Below are 22,268 nucleotides of genomic sequence, written 5' to 3' on the forward strand. Positions count from 1 at the left end.
CCGGACTGCCGTCAAGAACTCTGACCTCGGCGCTGTGCCTCCCGTGGGTCCCAGGGCTCCGCTCCAAAAACACAGTTGTGGCACCTTGCCTGAGGGAGCTGGGGCGCCGATGACAATGCGCCTCAGCGAAGATATTGGTCCGGATTTTGAGGGGACAGCAGAGGTCCCAGCGGAGCTCGGGCTCTAGGCGGCCATTTCCGACGGCGCCAAGCCGGCTGATAAGTATTAAGTCGTCTGCATACAGAAGATTAGACAGTGTAAGGCCCCCTAAGTTTGGGGCATGATGGTTGCAATTAGCAAGACATGACAAGAGGAGGTTGAACAGGGTCGGGGCAAGGACGCAACCCTGCTTCAGTCTCTTTGAAGTTGATATTTCCCTTGATAGACAATTGCCTGTCCCCAGCTTTATTTGAATCCATGTCTCTGTGTGGAGTAAAATTAATAGATTCAAAAGTTTAGGGTCTATATCCCAGCCTGATAATTTAGCCCAGAGTTTTGCTCTATCTATACTGTCAAATGCGGACGAATAATTAATAAAACAGACAAATAGTGTTTTTTTTGTTTTATGGTGGCATCTATTAAAAGAGAGAAAGCAAGAATGTTTGTCGTTGTCCCTGTGCATTTTTGAAAGCCTGTCTGGTTAATGGGGATTAAGCTTTTCATTGATGCCATTCCGTAAGTTCTTCCAATAAAAGGCCCGCAAAGTATTTGGCGTCTATATCTATTAGAGCGATGAGCCTGTAATTCTTTGCATCGCTCCTATTTCCTTTTTTATAAATCAGGGCGATGATTGATCCCTTCCAAGCGTTGGGGATTCGTTCTGCCACCCAGATATTTATGAAGATGGGGGTGCAGTTGCTCTGCCCAGTAATTTGGGTCATGCTTATAAAGAATTGGGGGAATTCCGTTTGGTCCAGGGGCCCCCTCATTCCTGCCTTTCGCGATTCTTATCTTAATCTGTTTTATTGTGCCTGGGAAGTTGGTCTCCTTGACTAGAAGCTTTGGGTCCTCCGGATGTAGCTGCCGGACCACGGTGTCTTGTTTTGTTCCATCAGTTTCTTTATTGAAGTGGTGCACTAAGTTTTTTACCCAGGCCTCCTCAGTTATGTGGGAATTGATTCCAGGGGCCCTAGGATTCTCTATTTTATTTACTGCGAGGCAGAATCTTGTGCTGTTGTTAGTTTTTGCGTCGTAAAGCAATGTAGCCAGTTTTTGCTGTGATTTCCCGTTTTATTCGCGACATGATCCTATTCTTGCTGCTTTTTAGCTTTTTCAGCTCCATCTGTAAACTATTGTCGGGACCTTTTTTCCGGAGTCTGCGGAGTGTTCTGTTAATGTCGCATTTTATTTGCCTCAGTTTGCTCTTTTGAGTAATCGGTGGGTGGATTTCTTGATTGTTTATGGGCCTGGTAAGTAATTCCTTTTGGTTGTTTGATCCTTGAATTACTTTTGATGATTTTGATTTGGAATTAGCTGGTCCAAAGTTTTTCAAAAAGATCTTCCAGGCGCTAATCATTATTGTTATTCTGTGGTTTAAATTCTTCCCAGCAGATTTTGGCCTCTTTCACAAGATTTTCTGGGTCGTTAGTTTTACATTTGATTCTTTTGCGATTTGAAGTGACAATTAAGTTTTGTGCTTCGATTGGGAAAGTTAGTGCTGTTCCCTGTCAGTTCTTGTGACAGATGGTCGCTACAATCTAACATACCAATCTTAAAATCGCTTACTAATTTAAAGAGTGGGCAAGATAAGAAAGTGTAGTATATCGCAGTACTGGACATAGAATTATGGTAGGTTGCTGCTTGGGGGCGGTTGCCAGGTGTTCGCCCGTTTAGCGAAATCAGGCCCAAACTTGTTAAGTCCATGAATATATCTTTGGATAGCTTAGTTTGTTTTCCCCACATACTCTATTCCTGAGGTGGGACCCCCCTTTCAAGCAATTGGTTATCTGCAGGCTGATCGTTTCCGGGGCTGCTTGAGAGGAACATATTAAAATCCCCTGATACGATGTAATTCGGTGTTTCAAATTCCGTGATTAGTTTGGTCAGTTCTGACACCAGGGATTTTGCGCCCGTTTTTTTTCCTTTTGGGTGAAAGTACGTATTTACCAGGATTAGCTGTTTTCCTGGGGCTACGATCTCCAACTGTAAAGTGTTAATTCCATTGTTTGATGTATTCTTGTTCAGTAGTTCTTTTACTGTGTTTATTGTTTTTATTGAGGCATACGTTGTGAGGCTTCCTTTCTGGTGACCAAACTTTGAATTTCTGCTGACTGGAAGGTGGTATGATTTTTAGCCTTGAAGGTGAAACGGCTCTTGCAACCAGGTTTCTTGGAGTAGAATTAAGTCATACTGCTGGAAGTACGTCAATAGATTTTTATTCATAGTTTTAGATCCTAGGCCGTTTATATTCCAGGAACATAATTTTAACAACGGCTTTAGCGATGGCAAGTTCCTGTTTTGTTCTTCGATCTGTCATGGACCTGCGGATCTGGTGTTGATGGATTTTGCTACCCAGGACCAGTCTTTCCCTGTATCCTTCTCACCTTTACCCCTGAGCGTCGGGATTTCTCTAACCTTTGGTTCTGCAGAGACTCCTCGGGCTCCTCTTAGTACAGATTTTTTGGGCGCACCGGTCCAATCTATTTTTTGTTTGTTGTCATTATGGTGTTGGAAGTGCCGAAGTAATGGTTCAGGGTAGCCGACTTTGTAATAAGGTTTTATACGGATCCCCCATGCTTGTAGTTGCATTTCCTCTTTTAAAATTTTTCCCACTAGCTCTCCTGAGGTCCAGGTGGTTTTTATTATTTCCTGTTCCGACAGGTGCTTGTAACTTTTGAATTCTACAAATTCCAGGTCTTGGGTAGTTAGTCCTGCCAGGTTACTGATAGAGTTTAGTACTCGAAGAATGTTACTTCTGTTTAAGATGTCCTCGCGACCCTTTGATCTATACTCAGGGATAAATAGAATTGATTTGAGGTCGTTGTGGTCGGGGAGACATTTTGGCCTTTAGTTCAGTTTCTGTTCTCTGAGATCTTCTGGGTACTTGAGGCTCTTTCTCTCCCTGGTTCTATATCTCTATTTTGAGATTAGCATCAAATTCTTTCATACGCATTTTTGGTGCTGTAGCAGCGGTGAGTTCCTGGGTGTCTTTTTTCCCTAATTTTTGTATTTCCATTCTTTCAGCAGGTTGGATTGCTGTTCTTTTCAGTCCTAAAGTATTTGTTTCCATCTTTATTTTTGTTCCTTGAACATCTTGCTGGCCCGTTTCCTCCTCTTTTCCTTTCCTCTCGATTGCTGGTGAGCGTTTGGTCTGCAGGGTCATGCTTTCTGATCCTTTTTGCCGGAGTTCGTTGGTGAATTTCTGATCCTCGTGCAAATTTGGTCCGTCTCTGGTTTCTCCTTGTTCTGTCTGGATCTCAGTTGGGGATTTGTTTGACACTAAGAGCCTGATAGTGTCTCCTAAATCGGTCCAGCTTTGCTCCAGTGAGAGAGTGAGCCTGGGGCCAACGTCCGGCCATACTGTCACAACAAAACACAAAAGGTGATGGGGGGAATATTTGTTTAACCACTGCCTATCACTTGAGTACCATTCCAACCCAACACGTTTTGCCTGTCATGCCACTTTAAATTATATTTTGTCTTTCTATGTAAAGTAGTCTCATTCCTATCGTTGCTATGCGTAATATAAAACCATTAAACCATTAAACACGTAAATACATTTTTGATTGTGTGAGTGGTGCCGCAATGTATTAGTACATTTTGGCTTTGATGACACTGTGAATTGGTATGATGAGCAGTTGGGATATTGAGTACAGGAGCGGGGACTCTCACCATCCTTCTCAACATGATGATCTTGGGCCCGAGGACCTTGCTCAGAGTGAAAATGAACATGAGGCGGAGGCAGAATACGATGAATTCCAAAGCGAGCATGACTCTTCCGACATAAGGTGAGTGTGTGAAGCATCTGCAGACAGAAAGAGAATAGCAGGGGTCAGTGCCATTGCAAAGAGGTCTGGTGCACACATGCTAATAAAAAATGCCTAATATTATTGACCCAACCGAGCTGCCCTCCCCTCAGGTATGCTTGGGATGTTATGTGCTTATGTGTGATTGGAGCGTATTGATGTGAAGCCAAGACTGGCGTTACACCTGATACTATAAAGGACCATGGATCACAGCACCCTAGGATGGACCCACTGGGTGGGCAGCAGCAGAATCAGGACCATTAGATGGACTCACAGACCGGTCTTAGTGTTGGTGACACACAATTGCCCCCTGCATTCCATGCAGGGAAATGCATGCAGTGTAGTATGTCTCTGGATTAAGCGTATGTGCATTTTTATGTGTGCACACGTGCATATGTATGCAATATTTATAGATGTGTTAAAGCATCAGGAGTGATAATGCTTCAGCTTGATTTGACCAGAGTCACAGAACTGAGACTTCACACATCCTTGCTCCGTCTTCCAACAGCCCTGCAGTGCATGAGAAAGTAGTATGAATCCTGCATGGCCAGCTGACCATGTGCAATAGGTAAATTACCATAATAATTAAAATGTGCACCAAACTCGTGCCTGCAGCTTTGGAGTCATATTTACTTTTCCTGACAATCACATTTGCAAACTTCACGCATTTTACCACCCCGACAAAAACACCATGTTCATAGACCAGCAGAAATCATCACAGCAAACTCTACTCCCCATTCCAATAATATTTTCCTAGGAGGCTTCAAAGATTATTTAGACCATAAAACCAGACAATCACTTCAACGATCCTCTACTGGAAAATTGTTGGTCTACCATAAACCATCTGCTCATTCCCTCATGGACAAAGATTATTAATGCTTCTCTCTTGCAAGGCTCACTACCGGACGTCCTAAATACAGGGCAATTCATTCCCTCAGACCTTAACAACTTTAGACCAGTAAAAAACATTCCCATGCTAGCCAAAGTCTTGGAAAACTGTGTGCAGACATTTTTTGGGACAACCTCGACTCTTATAGATAACTTTTTCAGCCTGGTGGCACCAGTCCAAATCTCGTTCCCACTCCTCCACCGTAGGCACAAGATCACTACCCCACAACCTGGCGATATTTCTTTTGGCTACCATACTCGCCAGAGCCAACCACACTTTGTCCCATTTCGGCCAGGTGATGTCGCTAGTGACCCCCAAAAACATGCCATCTGGCTTCCAGCGGCAAGTCCGCTCCAACCACCTCAGACAGAATGCAAGCTAGACTGGACCAGTACGTCCTGATTTTGGCGCAATCACACAATATGTGGAAGAAGGTCCCTTCTTCACCGCACCCCCGCAAGCAAAATCGAGAGTCCACATAGCCTATAATGTACTGCGTTGTTCGTGGTGTGTATGACCTATGCAGGATGCGCAGTTGGACGAGTCGGATGGATTAGTTTATGTCCTGTAACTCCAGGTCTGTAGTAGGGGTATCTCTGTTATAGTCATAATCTAGGGAATAGTCCCACCCATGTGCGTGGACCCCGGCATTCAAAAATAATCTCTTAAGTCGTCAGAAAATTGCAGTACTGCAAAGACACTTAAGAGAGAATTTAAAGGCAAATAATGCAGCCTATATACACAGGCTACACTGTCCAGTACTTCAGCTAGAAATTCCACCAAATAAACATACAAATAGCACAGCCTGCCCAGTTTCTACCATAGAGAAACTTGCCTCTACCAGTAAAAGCCTCTGGAATGATAGAAAGGAAGGCATGGACAGACAAGCCCCATAGGCTGCCATTAAGTGGCTTAAATAGGATACTGTGCCTTTAAGAACACTTTCCAGAACTTCTCCCAGTATCCCAGAATGCACAGCAGGTCCCTCTTACTTTCAGTTCTTTTTTCGGCTCCTGCTAACAGGACCCTGGTGCATTGAGCTCTCCCTTTTTCAAGGGTTTATTGGAATTTTGTGCACTTTTGGCTTTAAAAGTGTTCAGTTTGTGTACTTGGTGTTTCCCTTCACTCCTGTGTATTTGTTCAGGCTTTTTAGGGCTCTAAAATGCCTGCTCTCTTCGACAAGTGCCCAGCATGTGGAAGGAGGAAGGCCAAGACTGATCCACACGACGTCTGCATACTCTGTCTCCCTGAAGCACATGTCCCTGAAGAATGTGACATCTGTCAGACCTTTTCAACAAGGACCCTGAGGAACAGGCTGAAGATTAGGCTTCAAGGCCTAGAGGAGAGACGGCTGCAGGCGGGTCTGGGCAGGCTGGGAAGGCTCCCTCTGCCTCTGCTGAGGCCTCTGGGGGACTCCCCAGAGGCAGGAAGCCCAGCAAACGGTCCCGGTCTCCGTCGACGTCGATTGCATCGACGACTACGTCGAGAGGGATGACGACGGTGTGTTCCCCATCTCCCCGGGGCTCCGGGTCGAGACAGCGTGGAAGATCGACGTCGAAAGGCCTGGGTAGGCCGCCGTCGAGATCACCGCCGACGGAGTCTTCGTCGTCGACGTCAGCGTCGAGCCATCGACGTAGAAGAAGGACCGACAGGCATCGACGCTCACCGTCGAATCGACACCGCCGGTTGCCGTCGAGCAGAACGGTCGGCGTCGAGGGGATCCTCGACGTCTAGGACAGCGAGAAAATGGTCGGCGCAGAGGAGGAGTCGACGCTCGTCGTCGAGGACTGACCGTTTGTCGTCACGGTGGCGGCATTCGGCATCGAGGAAGAAACACTCGACATCAAGGAGGCGGCGTTCGACGCCGGAGTAGCGGGGTCGACGTTTGACGCCGGAAAAGCGACGCTCGACGTCGAGAAAAAAGAGATCGGCGTCTCTGAGACTTTCCGCCTCTCCTAAGCAGCGCAGAAGGAGTTCTGGCGCCAAAAGTCACACTGGGTCTGGTGAAGGACGACTGAGGCGGCGCTCACATACTGGAGGGGCTGGTTCGCAGTCACCTCCCCCGAAGAAGTCACCGGGCTCGGTGTACTCGGTGGTTTATACACCACCTCGGCCTAAAATGCCCCCGCCCCAAACCTAAAGAGGATCCTCCCATCAATCCTCCGCTACCACCACTTCCTCCCGCGGGGCAACCACCGCCACCGGTCCCACCTGCTCGAGTGCTAATGTGAATAGGGTGGGGGGAAGGGGGCAGCCCTGACGCGTGCTGCGACTCAGGTGGAACTCCCTTGATGTCATTCCATTGACCCTTACTCTCGTGAGCGGCTCAGTGTACAGCAGCCGTACCCATGCTCTAAATTGGTCCCCGAAGCCCATTTTCTCCAGAACTGCGTAGATATACTGCCATTCCATACTGTCAAATGCCATTTGGGCAACAAGGGATAATAGGGCTGCTGGCACCTCAGGTCTCGCAGAGACCTCCTGTAATACCCCAAACATACGCCTTAGATTTAAACGCATGCACCTATGGGGCATAAAGCCCGACTGGTTCGGGTGGATCAATGACTGGATAACTGCCCCATGTCTCGTGGCCAGGATCTTACCGAGCACCTTCGTCTCAAAATTAAGTAGAGATATGGGTCTGTAGAAACTACACAGATCATGCGGTTTCCCAGCCTTATGGATCACTACGATCATCGCCGACCACAGGAGTTTCCCTACCTGTTTAGCTTCATTAAACATATTTAGCATATGTGGTGCGAGTCGACCTGATACGCACCCGAACGCTTCAGCTGGAAACCCGTTGGGTCCCGGCGCCTTTCCCGCCTGCATGTCTACCATGGCGTCTTCTACCTCCTGGATCGTTATCGCGGACTCCAGGATATCTCTGTTTGCCTGTTCCAGAGCCAGAAAGTCCCAACACTCCTGCTCTCGCCGAGCAGTATGCGACCTGTAGACTGCCTCATAGTACCGTGCGAATTCTTCCGCTATCGCCTTGCCCGTGGCCTGCACCGACCCGTCGGACCACGCAATTCCCGGTACCCAGTTCCCGATCCAGTTTCTCTAGCCAGGCTATCATTTTATTGGCATTATCTCCCAAGTCATACACCTGTCTCTGGATGGTCAGGGTGCGGGAGCGCGCCTGGTCCGTTAGCAAGTCTCGTATCTCTTTCTCCAAGAGCTGCCTTCTATGTCCTTCACTCACTTCGTCTAGAGCCTGCAGTTCCCGTTCTAGTGTGTCAATGTGCGCTACTTTGTCCTTGCGCCGTTTACCCACCTCCGCCTGCACAAAATCTCAGGCCACAGTTTTGTACGCCTCCCACACTATCCCATGCGAGCTAACAAAGCCTACGTTATCAGCAAAATATTGGTCTACCCGTTCCTTGAACACCCCCTGGAACTCTTGATCTTTAAATAAAAACGTGTCAAGTCGGGCGGGGGTTAGTCCAGACACGCTCCGGACCTCGCAACTGTACCCAGACTGGGGAATGATCAGAAATCCCTCTAGCCCTATGACACCCACCCTGGAACAGACCCATGCTCCCCACCTGTGTGAACATATAATCAATTCTGGACCCTGAGCCGTGCGCCGCCGATATGTGTGTGTAATGCTGAACCAGGGGGTTGTGTGCCCTCCAAAGATCCACCAGGCCCATAGCATGTATAAAGTCCCGAAAGTGACAAATCCCTCCCCTGGCAGGCTGAGTCTGCGACCTATCTAAGTCCCGCTCCATCACTGCATTCATGTCGCCCCCTAGGATCAGGATCCCTGACGTCATCTCCAGCAATAATTTCCCTATGTCAGGGAGAGTGGTGCTGTGAAGTTTATCAGCAGTAAGGAGTTCTTAATGATTATCCCCACCCCCCCTTGAGCCTGTGTTAAAACCGGCATGTGCCCGCAATGTATAGCCAAATCTATTAAGGGCCTTGCAATGGTTCCCAAGTAGGTGCGTCTCCTGGAGCAGGACAATGTCTGGTGCGTGTCCGTGTAGGTATTGAAGCACAATGGTGCGCTTTATCTTGTTCTGCAGGCCGTTAACATTCCATAACAAAACACTGATGTGTCGCGCGTGTGGTGTATGCATTGAAGGTGATCACCACGAACCTCGGAGGAGACGAGTGCCCTCTCCCCCCTCCCTCCCCTTCCCACTTGCCTACCAATTCTGCCTGTGGGGCCAAAACTAATACACCTCTGTAGCAGAAAAAAGAAGCGAAAAACACAAACACAACCTTCTCCCCCCAACCCCCTGAACTAACCCCCCTCCCTGCTACTCTGCTACGCCGGCCAACGTGACCAGACATCCTCCAACAAGCAGAGCGCCTGTAGCCCTTCAAACAAAAACCTATGGGGTGAGTACTGTCACCTAGTCCCGTAATCTGATGGGGCCCCCGTCGACCCCCCATTGCTAAATATTAGCCGCCACATCCTGTCCTGATACCCCTGGATAATGCAATCACTGACAAATTGCAGACCTCCAACCCACATACTTTCAACACCCTCCCCTCCTCCCCAACAGTGTCAACTGGGCCCTCATGCAGTTCCCACCTCATAAGGGCCCCCACACCTGCGGGCCAACCTTCTGGACAATATCCATCACCACCCCTGGCGCATAGTCAATATCTACGTACGAGAGTCAAAATACATCACGTGCAATTCAGCCTTTTCATGCGCTCATAGTCCATCTGGTCACCTCACCTCATGTCCGGCGAGGCCGAAAGACTCCGAGGCCGCGTCCTACTGGAGGGCAAGGTACCACAGCGTTGTCGACGACCTCTCCCCGTGGAGCCAACCGAGGACGTCAGAGATTGCGTTGTTGTGTTCCTCCATCCGCCTCCGGATCCAGGGCCCCCTGATGCACTTACGTGTTCCTCCAGCCAAGAGTGCAAATCCTCCGGGGAAGTAAAGCAGAAAGATTTCCCATCAACCAACAGCTTGAGTAATGAGGTTGTCGTCCGGTATGCAACGGTTCTGTATGATGCCACAATTGGGGGGGAATGTTTATGTTTTTCTTTGCATAATCAAAAATAAAGTTTTTAAAAAGCAAAAAAAAAAAAAAAAAAAAAAAAAAAACAACAGCTTGAGACGTGCTGGAGAAACATCATATATTTGATGCCCCGAGCTCGAAGCAGGTTTTTATCTCAGTCACAGGATCGGCGCTCCAGTTGCACTTTCAGCGTAAAATCCAGAAAGAGCCTGATTGTGGCATTGTCCAGACGCAGATCTCCATGTTGGCGGGCTGCCTGCAGGATGGCATCACGATCTCTATACTTGAGAATCCGTGCGATAATTGTCTCGGCGGGGCACCCGGGCGTGGCGGAGGGGCCGGCGCCCTATGAGAACGCTCAATAGCGAAGAACTTTCGAAAGACGTTTGGGCTGTAAATGCTTGACGATGAGATCCTCCAGGAACAAGTCCATGCTTGGCCCCTCCATCTTCTCCGGCACACCCACCATGCGTATATTATTTCTGCGGGCCCTTCCTTCCTGATCCTCCAGGCGAGCCGTGACTACCTTCTGCTGATGCGACAGGCGCTGCACCTGTTATTGCAACTGTTTGTTGGTACTTTGGAGTTCAGCAATATCCGTCGCGTTCTGAGTGGCTTTCTCCGAAGTTTTGTTCAAGTCTGCTCTCTGTAGCGCCATTTCAATGGATACCTTGTTTATCTTTGATTCCGGCGTGGTGCCCAGCGTCTGGATGGCCTGCATGATCGACGTCAAGGAAGGTTCTTGTGCTTCCGTCAGAGCACCGCCCTGGGCATCGCCCCCACCGCCCGTAGTGGCCGTGTAGTTATCCATAGTATTGGTCTGAGTCATCGTGGATTTCTTAGGCCTCATGACCGGTGCCCAAAGTGCTGGGTCCTCACCGAGGAAGGGGGGGGGCGCTTTGCGAGATCACCCCGGCACCACTCCGTCTGCACCCCAGACGTCCGCTCCGCGCTCTCCCAGTGTCTCCCTCGGGCCAAGAGACTGGATCCACGATCAGTCCCCCGGGCGGCGCCACCTCTCCTCATGGCCCGTACTTGACCGCCCTCCTCTCCACGATGGCACACCGCGCCAGACCCTTCTGCCCAAAAGGTGCGCAGTGCCGCTCGACGGCCGTGAACTGGTGCCTCTGACGCCCTCTGCCCTGGCGCCAAACAATGCCACCGGCGCTCCCCTAATGACGATATGTCTCCTGTGCTGTTGAGGTTCCTTCCTCTCCTGCCCCAGAACGCTCTTGTCTGCAGGCGTTTTCCCCGCCTCCGCGACTGCCACCAGCTGGGTTCCACCCCGATGAAGGGCCCTCCGTCCACCCTGGTCCAGTGTCCCCTCAATGCGCCAATCGCGTCACCTGCTCTGCAGGGCCGCCGCAGGTCTGCGCTGCGGCCCTACCTCCTCACACCTTCAGGGGATCACCGCCGCCTTGCCTGGGTCCCCAGCAGCCACACGTCTCGTGCCCCAGTGCTGCTGGCTATAGTCAGGTGCTGTGCTGTGCTGCAGTGTTCGCCAGTGCCCCTGTGCTCACCGTTCTTGCCCCTCACCTGGGGGGGGCACACTCCCGCTGATGCCTCTCATTCAGGCTCGGGCTTCTGGGAGGATCCGCTGGGCTCACTGCTACTTCCAGCGCCCGCCGCCGGCACAGAGCAGCTGCCGCTGGCGTCTAGATAAAATTTAGGCCGGTGCCTGGAGCGCTCTCATGCTCGCACTAGGCCGCAGGAGGCCCCAGATGTCGGGCGGCCGCCAGGGCACTTCCGTGAGGTCTAGGGAGACCGGACAAAGATCCTCCCCCACCGGAGCACTTCAGCTCCACGAATTCGGCCTCCAGGACTGTGAAGCTTCCGGATTTACTGCGGATATCGGGGGTCTTCGGGTTTTCTCGCCGAAGCCACGTTAGTCCCTGGGGGATTATTGGGTGGCTCTGTTGTGATATTATTGTTAGCGTTAGGTGCAGCCAGGCCACGCCCCTAGAGGGTACAGTCTTAAAGTGGTTTAGTTTGTTCTTAAAGAACAGATCGCAAAAATTCTTAGTAAACCACACACTATCTGCATCATCCAGAAATCTTATTGGAGTACCAATCAATCAATCAGCAGAATTTGTATAGCACGCTACTCACCCGCAGGGTCTCAAGGCGCTGAGGGGGGTGGGGGGAGGGTCACTACTGCTCGAACAGCCAGGTCTTGAGTTGTTTCCTGAAGGAGAGATGGAGGACTCAACACTATCCCCGGCTCTATTCAATCTTTACGTAGAGCCACTCACAGAAATCTTACAACAAGCAAACATCTCTTTCCACATGTATGCAGATGATAGACATCATTACATCAAGATCACATCAATAGAAGAGATCAGTATCAGGAACCAGGAACTAAAGAGAAACGTCCATTGGCTTACTAGTAATCACCTCAAGTTTAACCCGCACAAAACTGAATTTCTTCTGATTTCTCCCCGAAAAACCGATACGAATATCTTGGAGTGGACCAAGCTGATCACGGCGCTAAACTGTACTCCAAGGCTTGTAGATTTAACCAAATCCCATTTTCATTTAAGCTACCTCTGAAACCTTTCATAAATAACTCAGACCTTAAAACAGCAGTCCAGGCATTAGTCATATTGAGGTTCGAGTACGTTTGTGCAACTCTAGCCGGTCTACCCAAGATTTCAATAGCAACACTAAAAGCTTGTCTCAACACGGCTGCAAGACTTATAACTGGCTCCAGAAAATTTGAGCACATCACCCCTCATCTCAAAAAAGTGCTCAACTGGCTGCCTTACGAAGCAAGAATACAACTAAAAATAGCATGTTTCACTCACAAAGGGATACACTACAAGACACTATCAGGAGGATGCAGAGTTTCCTAGAGTCATGGAGATTTATTACTGAAACCGGCCCTCTTCCGAAAGAAAATAACTTATGACTGAGTGTTCTCTGGTGCAGCACCAATAATTGGGAATGCTCTCCCCCGAATATTTGAAGAATATCGTCCATTTCTGCTTTAAAAAATGAAGCAAAATCCTTTTTTATGAGAAAATTCCTTCCATAATTTCAACAGACTAGGCATTAGCAGATGACCTTGTTGTTCACACACGTCCTAACACACATCGTCCCCTAACCATCATTTTGGCCTTGTATATATAAGTGCTAAAGCACAAATGTTTCTCTCACAAATCAATGTAGAATTACTTAGGAACTTTAGCATAACTGTTTCTAACAACTTGCTGCACGCTGATATATTTACTAAATTTGAATATCGAACGTGTTGTTCTAAGTTTAAAGATGTGTAAATGTAAAGTGCTCTGATACCATATTTAGGGTCATGTTTGCGCTATATAAAACACCAAATAAGTAAATAAATAAACAAAGGATAGTTTGAGCCAGCAATTAAGCCAAACAAATATTGACCCCCCCAGAGGGGGCCTGGCAATTATCATAGCCATAGATTTATAAGTGGAGCACGAACAAGTTATTATGAATAACAACAATTTCTTAACAGTAAAACTAGGGTACAAGGAAAACAATAAATTACAATCCATACTATTGATACATTTATATATACATCCCACAGCAAGCACAAGGAGTAATATGAGCACTATACTCATTAGTTTCTTATTGCAACAAATAATTGAGGATCCATTCACTGAATAATTCATATCAGGGGACTTTAACCTAAATCTGCTTGTGCCCTATTTAAGAGATTATATAACCCAGCAACAGGAATATTTATCGGAAATCCCTCAGAAAATAATAACCGAAGTAACTAATACGATTCAAAGCAAGTTAGGCGTAAGCTTAGTTAAAGATATAGAATCAATGGGACTAAGAATTTTAAAAGGGAGACTACTACAAAATTCACCTACAGCATGAACATATCATTCACAGAGTCACAAATCAAGAATCGATTATACAATAGCATCTTTGAATATTTTTAACAAGATAACCTTTCCCATGGAGAAAATGTCTGACAGCGATCATAGTCAGCATATTTTTTCTATAAATCTATATTGTATAAAACATATGCAACAGTACCCGGGCCGACTGAATCAATTAATTTTAGGAGAATATTCTTGAAAGAGAATACCAAAGAAGCTACTGACCAACTGGCTCAAAAATTTATTAAAGAATGCTTTCAAGAGGAATCTTTAACTGTAACAGAACAATGGCCACATTTCATACAGAAACTGGTCAAAACGTATGTGTCTAAACCACATTATAAGAAGTACAGAATGCCCAAATTGGATCAAGAAACAAAATCATTTTAACCCATACAACACGATGATGAGAAGAACACGTAACAGCCTTCAGAGACAATTACAAAAATGCCCAAACAATAAGGATTTACATTCTAACTTAAAGAGTATTAATCATAGTCTGCAGAAGTTAATCTGGGATGAAAGAAATCGAGCACAACATGATCTCTGGGCTAAAGTACTGTACGCAAGTAAACAATCGAATACAAGGGTTTTTTGGAAAACGATAAATGGTTTATGGCGCCCTAATGAACCAGCTGTATTATCTACATTAAAAGAAAAAGATTGGTTTACATTCTTGATAATACAGCAAAATACCAGCTGGGAAACCAACCGACTAGAAGACAATGTGAATGTGACTGATACGCTAATAATTGACAGGATCATGACATTGTGATAACAACAAATCAAGTATGCAATCTAATTCAGAAGAAAAAAGATGGTGCTTCTGGTGCCAATGGCATTCCATTCGCACTTTATAAGGAAAACCCGGATATATGGGTGGATTATCTCACAAAAGTATTTAAGGAAATTGTCACGACATCAATAATTTCTGAAACATGGAGGGGCTCAGTAATATCACCTACAAGATACAGATGCCAAATTATTTGCAGGAGTTCTACTATCAAAATGCTCTATTTGGGCAAAAGAGAAACAAATAATACCACTGAATCAAACAGAGTTTATGCAAGGATTAAGCACCACAACAAATATATTAGTACAGTCAGTATTAAGGGATAAATGCATAGCAAAGAAGCAACCAACGTATTTTTGTTTCGTGGGCTTTAAATCAAGTTTCGAATGTGTACATAGACAACTACTGTGGCAAAGTTGAAGGATCAAGGTATCCCATTGTCCCTCTTAACATCAATCCAACTCCTCTATTCAAACACCTGGGTCAGAGTTCAGATGGAAGATGTTTCGTGCTTACCAAAGGAATTCTAACTTCCACTGGTTTGAAGCAAGGGTGTGTTTTACACCCTTGCTTTTTAACCTGGTCTTATCAGACCTAACAGAAGCATTGGATGAAGTGAATGCCTATCCTCCAAAATAAGCTAGCAAACAGATATTACATCTGCTATAAACAAAGGCCGGGCCGCAACGTCTCATAAATAGGATAGCAAGGTATTCACAAGATAATGGAATAGTTCTAAACGAAACCAAGACAAATATTATGGAGGTTAACAAAAATTGAAGGTCAAAATATAAGCATAATTGGTTCCTCAATAAATCCTATTTAGAGCAAGTACGAACATACAAATACCTGGGAGTACTATTTGTTGATATAGGATCTATTCATCCACACAAGGCTGACATGCAAGGGAGAGCAAACACCCTGTTAACTGCATTTAGAATCTTGCAGAAGTCATTACGAGGGCTGAGTTACTTATCGCTTTCAAAAATAATATCTGCAAAAGTATTGCCATCAATAACATATGGTTGCGAAGCACTTTGTGGAAGAGATTCTGTAATCATCAATAATGCTGTGACAACATTTTTTTAATCTCTTTTATAACTTCCACACAACGCATCAACTGCACAGATAAGATTGGAATTTGGGTTAACTAACCAGCTAAACGCACGAAAAGGCCAATTTATAAAAGTATGGAAAAGAACAAAAATGGATAACGTAAATCAAATGTTAAAACTGTTATGGTAGGAAATAAATGCAAATAAGAAGATACAGTTTTAGAGGTACTTACATACTGCAGTAGAAGAATACTCTGCGAATTCTATCTGGGATATGACAATAACTACAGATTTGTTTAAAAAACCTATTAATAAAATAACAAAACATCTATCACTGCTTCTGGATAAAAACTCTTTTGCAAAAAGAAAGCATGCATGGTCATTAATGATATATATATAGCTATACAAAGGTGAAATCCCAATCATATCTTGAAACTTCATGGTCTCTGAAGCATAAGCATATTTTTATAAAAGCTTGTGTTGGTGCTTTCCCTGGCTTATGTCATGTAATGCCTTGGCTTCGAACAGTGGAACTGACGCTGTGTCACTTATGTAAATTAGGGGAAGAGAATATTATTCATTTGCTGTGCGTGTTCCCGAAACTTAAAACTGAAAGAAAATCTATACGTAAGCGGTATTTTAACTTCTGAGGAATACAGACTTGTAGACTGGCACTGATCAGATGTCTGCACTCAGATGATATAATACTGAACTCAGCTTTTGTAAAGTTTTTATTAATACTAAGAACAGAGTTAGACCAGTAAAATCAAATCGAGTTGTAAAATAGGCCATTTATAAAATGTAATCTGTATTATGCAATTGGTATTATGAAGTTTAACATATTTGATAATATGAATGAATGGTTTATCTATTCATGTTTTTATTATTTTTTTAGAACTAGGTTTTCTTACAACAGAAATGATTGGAACAATATTGTAAGATTTTAAATAATCAAACAATAAAGAACTAGAAATGTGGTTTCTTTGGAAAGATTGAATGATGAATGAAAAAATGAGTGAATGAGAGAATGTAATGATAAAAGGTAAATATCAGCAAGTGGATGGAAGGATGAAAGGATATATGCTTGGATGTCTTCTGTGGAGGGTTGAGATGTCTTGCTTAGCTTGCTTGGCCCCATAAGAGCGTTGGTTCAAAGTGAGGGACATTTTGATTTTCTGGCTACTCCCTTGTGCAAAAGCTGCACACTCGTCCTGCATCTAGGTCTTGAGGAGTCAATTACTGCTATTGTTTACACTGTAAACACATTTCACGTGTTTGTTGACATGTCTGGATGACCAACTGGGATGCTCAAATCAAGTGAGTGCTACACAAAACAGCTGGGCTTTCAAAATATAAAATAAACCAAACACTTGATTCAAACAACAATTCACTACAAATGCATTTGTCTCTAGCAGTTTAAAAAATAGGCATGCATGGTGCTTGTGTTACCAACCTTAAAATGATGAACAGCTGATTCAGTCCTGTCGAGATTTGAGCTGCTGACTGTGGCAACCTGCCTTTGTAGCTTGTTGCTAGGATGTCACATGCTTCAGAACTCTTTGTGGATGTTCTGATAACTTAGTCTAGAATGTAGAGTCAGTTAAGCCTGGACCTTTCTACCTGTGAGACATGTATCCTGTGGATGAGATCCTATTTACCTAATAAATACTTAATTCATCCTTCTACCTACATTTGGACTTCTTTACATTGGCAACAGGACGGGATCTTAAGAAGGAAGAAAAGAAGAAAGGATCTCAACAAGGATTTATCAACAAGGACTTCTGATCTTTATATGGGAAAACTCATAAGGTACTGTTTTCTTTTGAACGTTTTTTTTTTTAACTTTGTGCGCTACGCTGCACTGTGAGGTAACCATATCCTCGCTTCAACACTTTTAGTGCAGAGCGCTGTGAGGCAACCTCTTTCTCGTGTCAACGCTTGTTGTAACTTTAAGCGCTGTTAAGTGATTACACCTCTGTGTCACCCTTCTCGATCTCAGCGCTTGTCACGGTTTCAACTGGCTGCCCAGCTGGAACAACACATCAGGCAGTTGACTTTGTTTTGGACCTTCACTTCCACACACGTAAGTGGCATCTTTCAAAGGTGAAGCCTTACCGTTTCCTTTGCCCGGCTCGAGCTCGAGCTAACCTCGCGGTGTTCTTCTTCGCCTGTGCAACGCGGCGCCACAACATTCCCTATTACGCATGCGCATGCGAGTGCATTCCGCGTAACCTGGTAACCCTCGTCACGCAAGAGCGTCTTCACGCATGCGCAACAACGTGGCAGCCACCTTCATTGTTTACTTCTGAAAGCGCTTCCGTGACTTGGAGAGCCGAGCGCAATCACCACATCGGAAGCCAATTTACGTGAGTTTGGTGGCAGAATAAACAGGGAAATCAAAAAAAAAATAATAATCGTCTGCCTTGAGTTCTACTACAGACGTGTCAACGGATGTGTTAACAGCAAGACAAGTTGTTGTTGGCTGTTATTGTCGGCTGACTATTGGACATAACACATCTACAACAATTCTAAAAAAAGAAAGACACTGAGTTGGTGAAATTTTTTTTTAATATTATTACATCTCTGCATGTGATAAAACATTATTCCTGTTCCTTGGGGGTTTTACTGTGTATCACATAAGTTGTGTTATTCTAGTTAATATATTTTGAGTGTAGTCTATGCAGAATGCAGAATGTAACAGCGCCTCCATTCTTTTTACAAACTCCTGGGGACCCTCCTATTAGATGGAAAAAAATGGCGTAAAGTCTTTGAAAGGTATGCAAAGGTTTGTGGAGCCAATTTGAGCGCGGAAAGGAAAACAGCTTTGTTACTACACTGTTTGGGTTCAGAAGGCCAGGAAGTATTTTATCATCTCCCAGAAATACAAGACAGAAATTTAAACGAGTATGAAATTTGTATAGCAATGTTAGACAAACATTATCTTCCAAAGGTGTCTACTATTTTAGAGAGATATCATTTTGGGCGCAGATTACAACTTGAAGAAGAAAGTATAGAAAATTATATAACTGCACTGAGAAAGTTGGCATCATCTTGCAAATTTGCTGCCTCTGTTGATGAACGGATAAGGGATCAGTTTATACTAGGTTGCAGTATTGAACGTGTTAGAGAAGAGTTATGGCAGAAAGATGAGCCTGATTTAGATGATGTAATTACCATAGCGAAAAGGATAGAGCACTCTATTAAGTGTGTAGACGTCATAAAAAAGAATGGTGAAAGCAAAGACAAAAGTACTATTGATGTTGTTAAGACCCCGAATATAACAAACGAAAATACCAGCCAGAGAACTGGTATGAGAGATGTAAGCAGTAACAAATCTGCCAATAGTAGACCAGAGAAAAAATTTGATTTTGCACAAGTGAAATGTTTTAGATGTGGCAAAATGGGACATTTTGCGAACGACCGGCAGTGTCCTGGGTGGAGGGCCACATGTAGCAAATGCAAAAGGAAAGGACATTTCACTGTTGCTTGCAAAGGGAAGGAGTACAAAGGAAGGGTTAATGAGATCTTTTATGATTTTGATGAAACAAGTGAAGGTGATGAGAATGTTGATTGTGGCCAAATTCTAGTTCAAGTTGTTTTTGGTCCTCAACCAAAAAACTGCCCTACAGATGAAATTTTGGTTAATGGTCATTCCGTTAAAGTGTTATTTGATTCAGGTGCCAAAATCACCATTGTAGCAAAAGAATTTTATCTCAAGAATTTACAGGGGAGTATTAAAATGTTTCACCCAGATATAAAACCACTTGCGTATGGCAGGAAACCTATAGAGCTTTTAGGGTACTTTCTTGGAAACATTGATTACAAAGGGAGACTCACCAACTCTAAAATTTATATTTCACAAAAAGGCGACAACATTTTAAGTTGGTTTGATCAAAAGGATTTAGGAGTGATGTTAGATCCCAATTCTTCTCCACCCATCATCTTGAAGGATCTTTCTTTAATTAATAACAATACTGTTAATGTAAATCAAAACTGTGATGATTCCTTTGTAGATAAGTTAAAAAGTGATTTTCCCAATGTTTTTACTGAAAGATTAGGTTGTTTGAAGAATTATAATCACTGTATTAAATTGAAGAAGGATGCCGTACCAATTTGTTCCAAAGTACGCAGTGTTCCCATTGCGGTTAGAGATCAAGTCAAAGCAGAATTGGAGAAACTAGTCAAGGAGGGCATCATAGAAGTGGTTGAAGCAACCCAATGGGTTGCCCCAATTGTAGCCGCCAAGAAATCGGATGGCTCTCTTCGTTTATGCATAGACCTTAGGGAGTTAAACAAAAGTGTGGTGGTTGATCACTACCCCTTACCTAAAATAGCAGACATGTTATCGCTCTTGAAGGGGGCAAAGGTTTTTAGTACGGTGGATTTGAGATCCGCCTATCACCAGATAAAACTTGATGAAGACTCCAAGGATCTAACTGCGTTTGTAACACCATTTGGCACATTTCGCTTTGTGAGACTTCCTTTTGGGTTGGTGTCAGCTGCCTCAGTTTTTCAGAGGGCTCTAGAAGGTGTTTTAAAAGGTTTGAAAGGTGTGAGAGTATATCAGGATGATATTCTTATTTTTGGAAGTTGTGATGGAGAGCATAATCTTAGGCTAGGTGGAGTTTTGAAACGGTTGTCTGAATCTGGTCTGACGGTGAAAGTGGAAAAATGCAAATTTAAAAAGAATTCTATTGATTACCTTGGCCACACAATCTCGAAAGATGGTATCTCGCCAAAAGCAGGTTTAATCAATACTATGATAAAGATGTCTTCTCCGAAGAACAAAGATGAGTTAATTAGCTTTCTAGGTATGGCTGAGTACTATAATAAGTTTATTTGTGGGTTTGCCTCTTTGTGTGTTGGTATGAGATCCTTGCTGAAGAAAGGATCTGAATTTATATGGACTGACAAGTGTGAAAAGGAATTCATCTTTCTAAAAGAAAAATTGAACAATGCCCCTAAGTTAAATAGTTTTGATCCAGAGAGGAAATCTGTCTTGATAACAGATGCCAGTCTGAAAGGTTTAGGAGCAGTTTTAACACAAATGATTGAAGGGCATGAAGTGGTCATTTTGTTTTTGTCAAGAAGTTTGAGGGGTCCAGAGCTAAGGTATTCCGTGGTGGAACGTGAAGCGTTAGCTGTCTTTTGGGCTATAAAAAAGTTAAAGAACTTCTTATGGGGATGTACTTTTGAAGTAAGAACTGATCACAAACCCTTATGTGAGATCCTAAAGACCAAAGGGATTGACGCTGTTTCTAGTAGAATCACAAGATGGGTAGTAGGATTACAAGATTACAACTTTGAAGTCAAATATCTCCCGGGTGTTGAAAATAAAGTGGCGGATGCCTTATCTCGTCTTGTTTCTCAAGAAGAGTTAGATCTGGACGAAGACTGGGAAGGTGAAGATGAGATGGTTTGTACTGTAGGTGAGTGTATCATTGACAAATGTAAATGGTTAGAGGCTTCACAAGAAGATTTGAATCTTTTGGAAATTTTGAGATTGATCAAAGTTGGGTGGAAGGTTAAACCTAAAGATGGTGACACTTTGGAGAAGTTTTGGCACGTTAGAGACCAATTGTCTGAACATGACGGTTTACTTGTTAGAGGTACTAGGTTGGTTCCTCCTATATCAGTCAGGTCTGAGCTTATTTCGCTGGCCCATAGTGGGCATATGGGCATTTAAAAGACAAAGGAGAACTTGAGGATGTCGTACTGGTGGCCCGGCATGGATTTAGAAGTGGAAAGGAAGATTAGAGATTGCATGGAATGTGCGTTAAGTGAAAGAGTGGCGAAACCCAAAATCCAACCCATGGTTACTAGAACGCTTCCAGACAAGCCATGGGAGGAAGTTGGATTAGACATTCTTGAGCCTATTCACTCAGCAGATTCTGAGTGGTATGTCCTAGTTTTAATAGATTTCTTTTCTAGATGGCCAGAGATTGCCATCACTCGTGGAATAGAGACTAAACATGTGATAAGTTTTTTGGAGAAGCTTTTTGCTAGAGAAGGTATTCCCAACATCATTTTGACAGACAATGGGAGCCAACTTGTCTCTAGGGAGATGGAATTTTTTTTGTCTAAGCATGGCATTAAACATAAAAAATCTTCTCTGTACCACCCAGAGACCAATGGCACCGTGGAGAGATTTAACCGTGTGCTCAAGGAAACAATCAGAATGTCTAAGTCTGCAGGTTCTGATTGGAGGTCAGATGTGTTCAAAAAAGTTAAACTTTATAGGTTATCCCCTCATGCCACTACAGGCAGAACACCATTTGAGCTCTTCAGATGTAGACGTGCTAACACTATGGTTACCCCGCCTTGGGTTAATGACTTGCATCTGAAGGGATAAACTGGAAGTGACGAGTGGAAAGTAAGTCAGGAGAGAAAGCTTCTAGCTAGAAAAAGGATTCATGACTTGAGACACTCTGTTAAAAAAACCGTTGTGCATGTGGGTGATTGGGTACTCATAAAAAATCCCTGTAAGAAGAATAAAATGTTATCTGCCTCATTCTTAAACCCATTCAAGTTATCAAAGTTTTAGGCAATGCGATCAAAACCGCTGATCATCGCATCTGGAACTTGAACAGGGTTGTTGTGATCAAAAGAGACTTTGTTGACAATTCTAAGTTTCCTGTGTCAAGTTTTCCTTCCACAGGTACCTCGTCACCTCAGACTATTTTTGATCCTGTCATCATCAGAAAATCTTCAAGGATTACAC

General features: G+C 44.3%; 1 protein-coding gene across 4 annotated transcripts in view; it reads right to left on the bottom strand.

The window, feature by feature from the left end:
• The window catches only part of LOC144773622 (transient receptor potential cation channel subfamily M member 2-like), a 1,628,848-nt gene that overhangs the window by 584,289 nt on the left and 1,022,291 nt on the right, over positions 1 to 22,268 (bottom strand). For 3 of the 4 annotated variants that reach the window (XM_078658771.1, XM_078658769.1, XM_078658768.1), the window contains 2 exons: positions 15,781 to 15,852; positions 3,832 to 3,964 (listed from right to left, as the gene is read on the bottom strand). In XM_078658771.1, the coding sequence (XP_078514897.1) occupies positions 3,832 to 3,964; positions 15,781 to 15,852 (205 nt within the window). The remainder of the gene's footprint in view (positions 1 to 3,831; positions 3,965 to 15,780; positions 15,853 to 22,268) is intronic. The other variant, XM_078658770.1, reaches the window with a different exon arrangement.

The sequence above is a fragment of the Lissotriton helveticus genome, chromosome 8, assembly GCF_964261635.1.
Source record: "Lissotriton helveticus chromosome 8, aLisHel1.1, whole genome shotgun sequence".
NCBI lineage: Eukaryota > Metazoa > Chordata > Amphibia > Caudata > Salamandridae > Lissotriton > Lissotriton helveticus.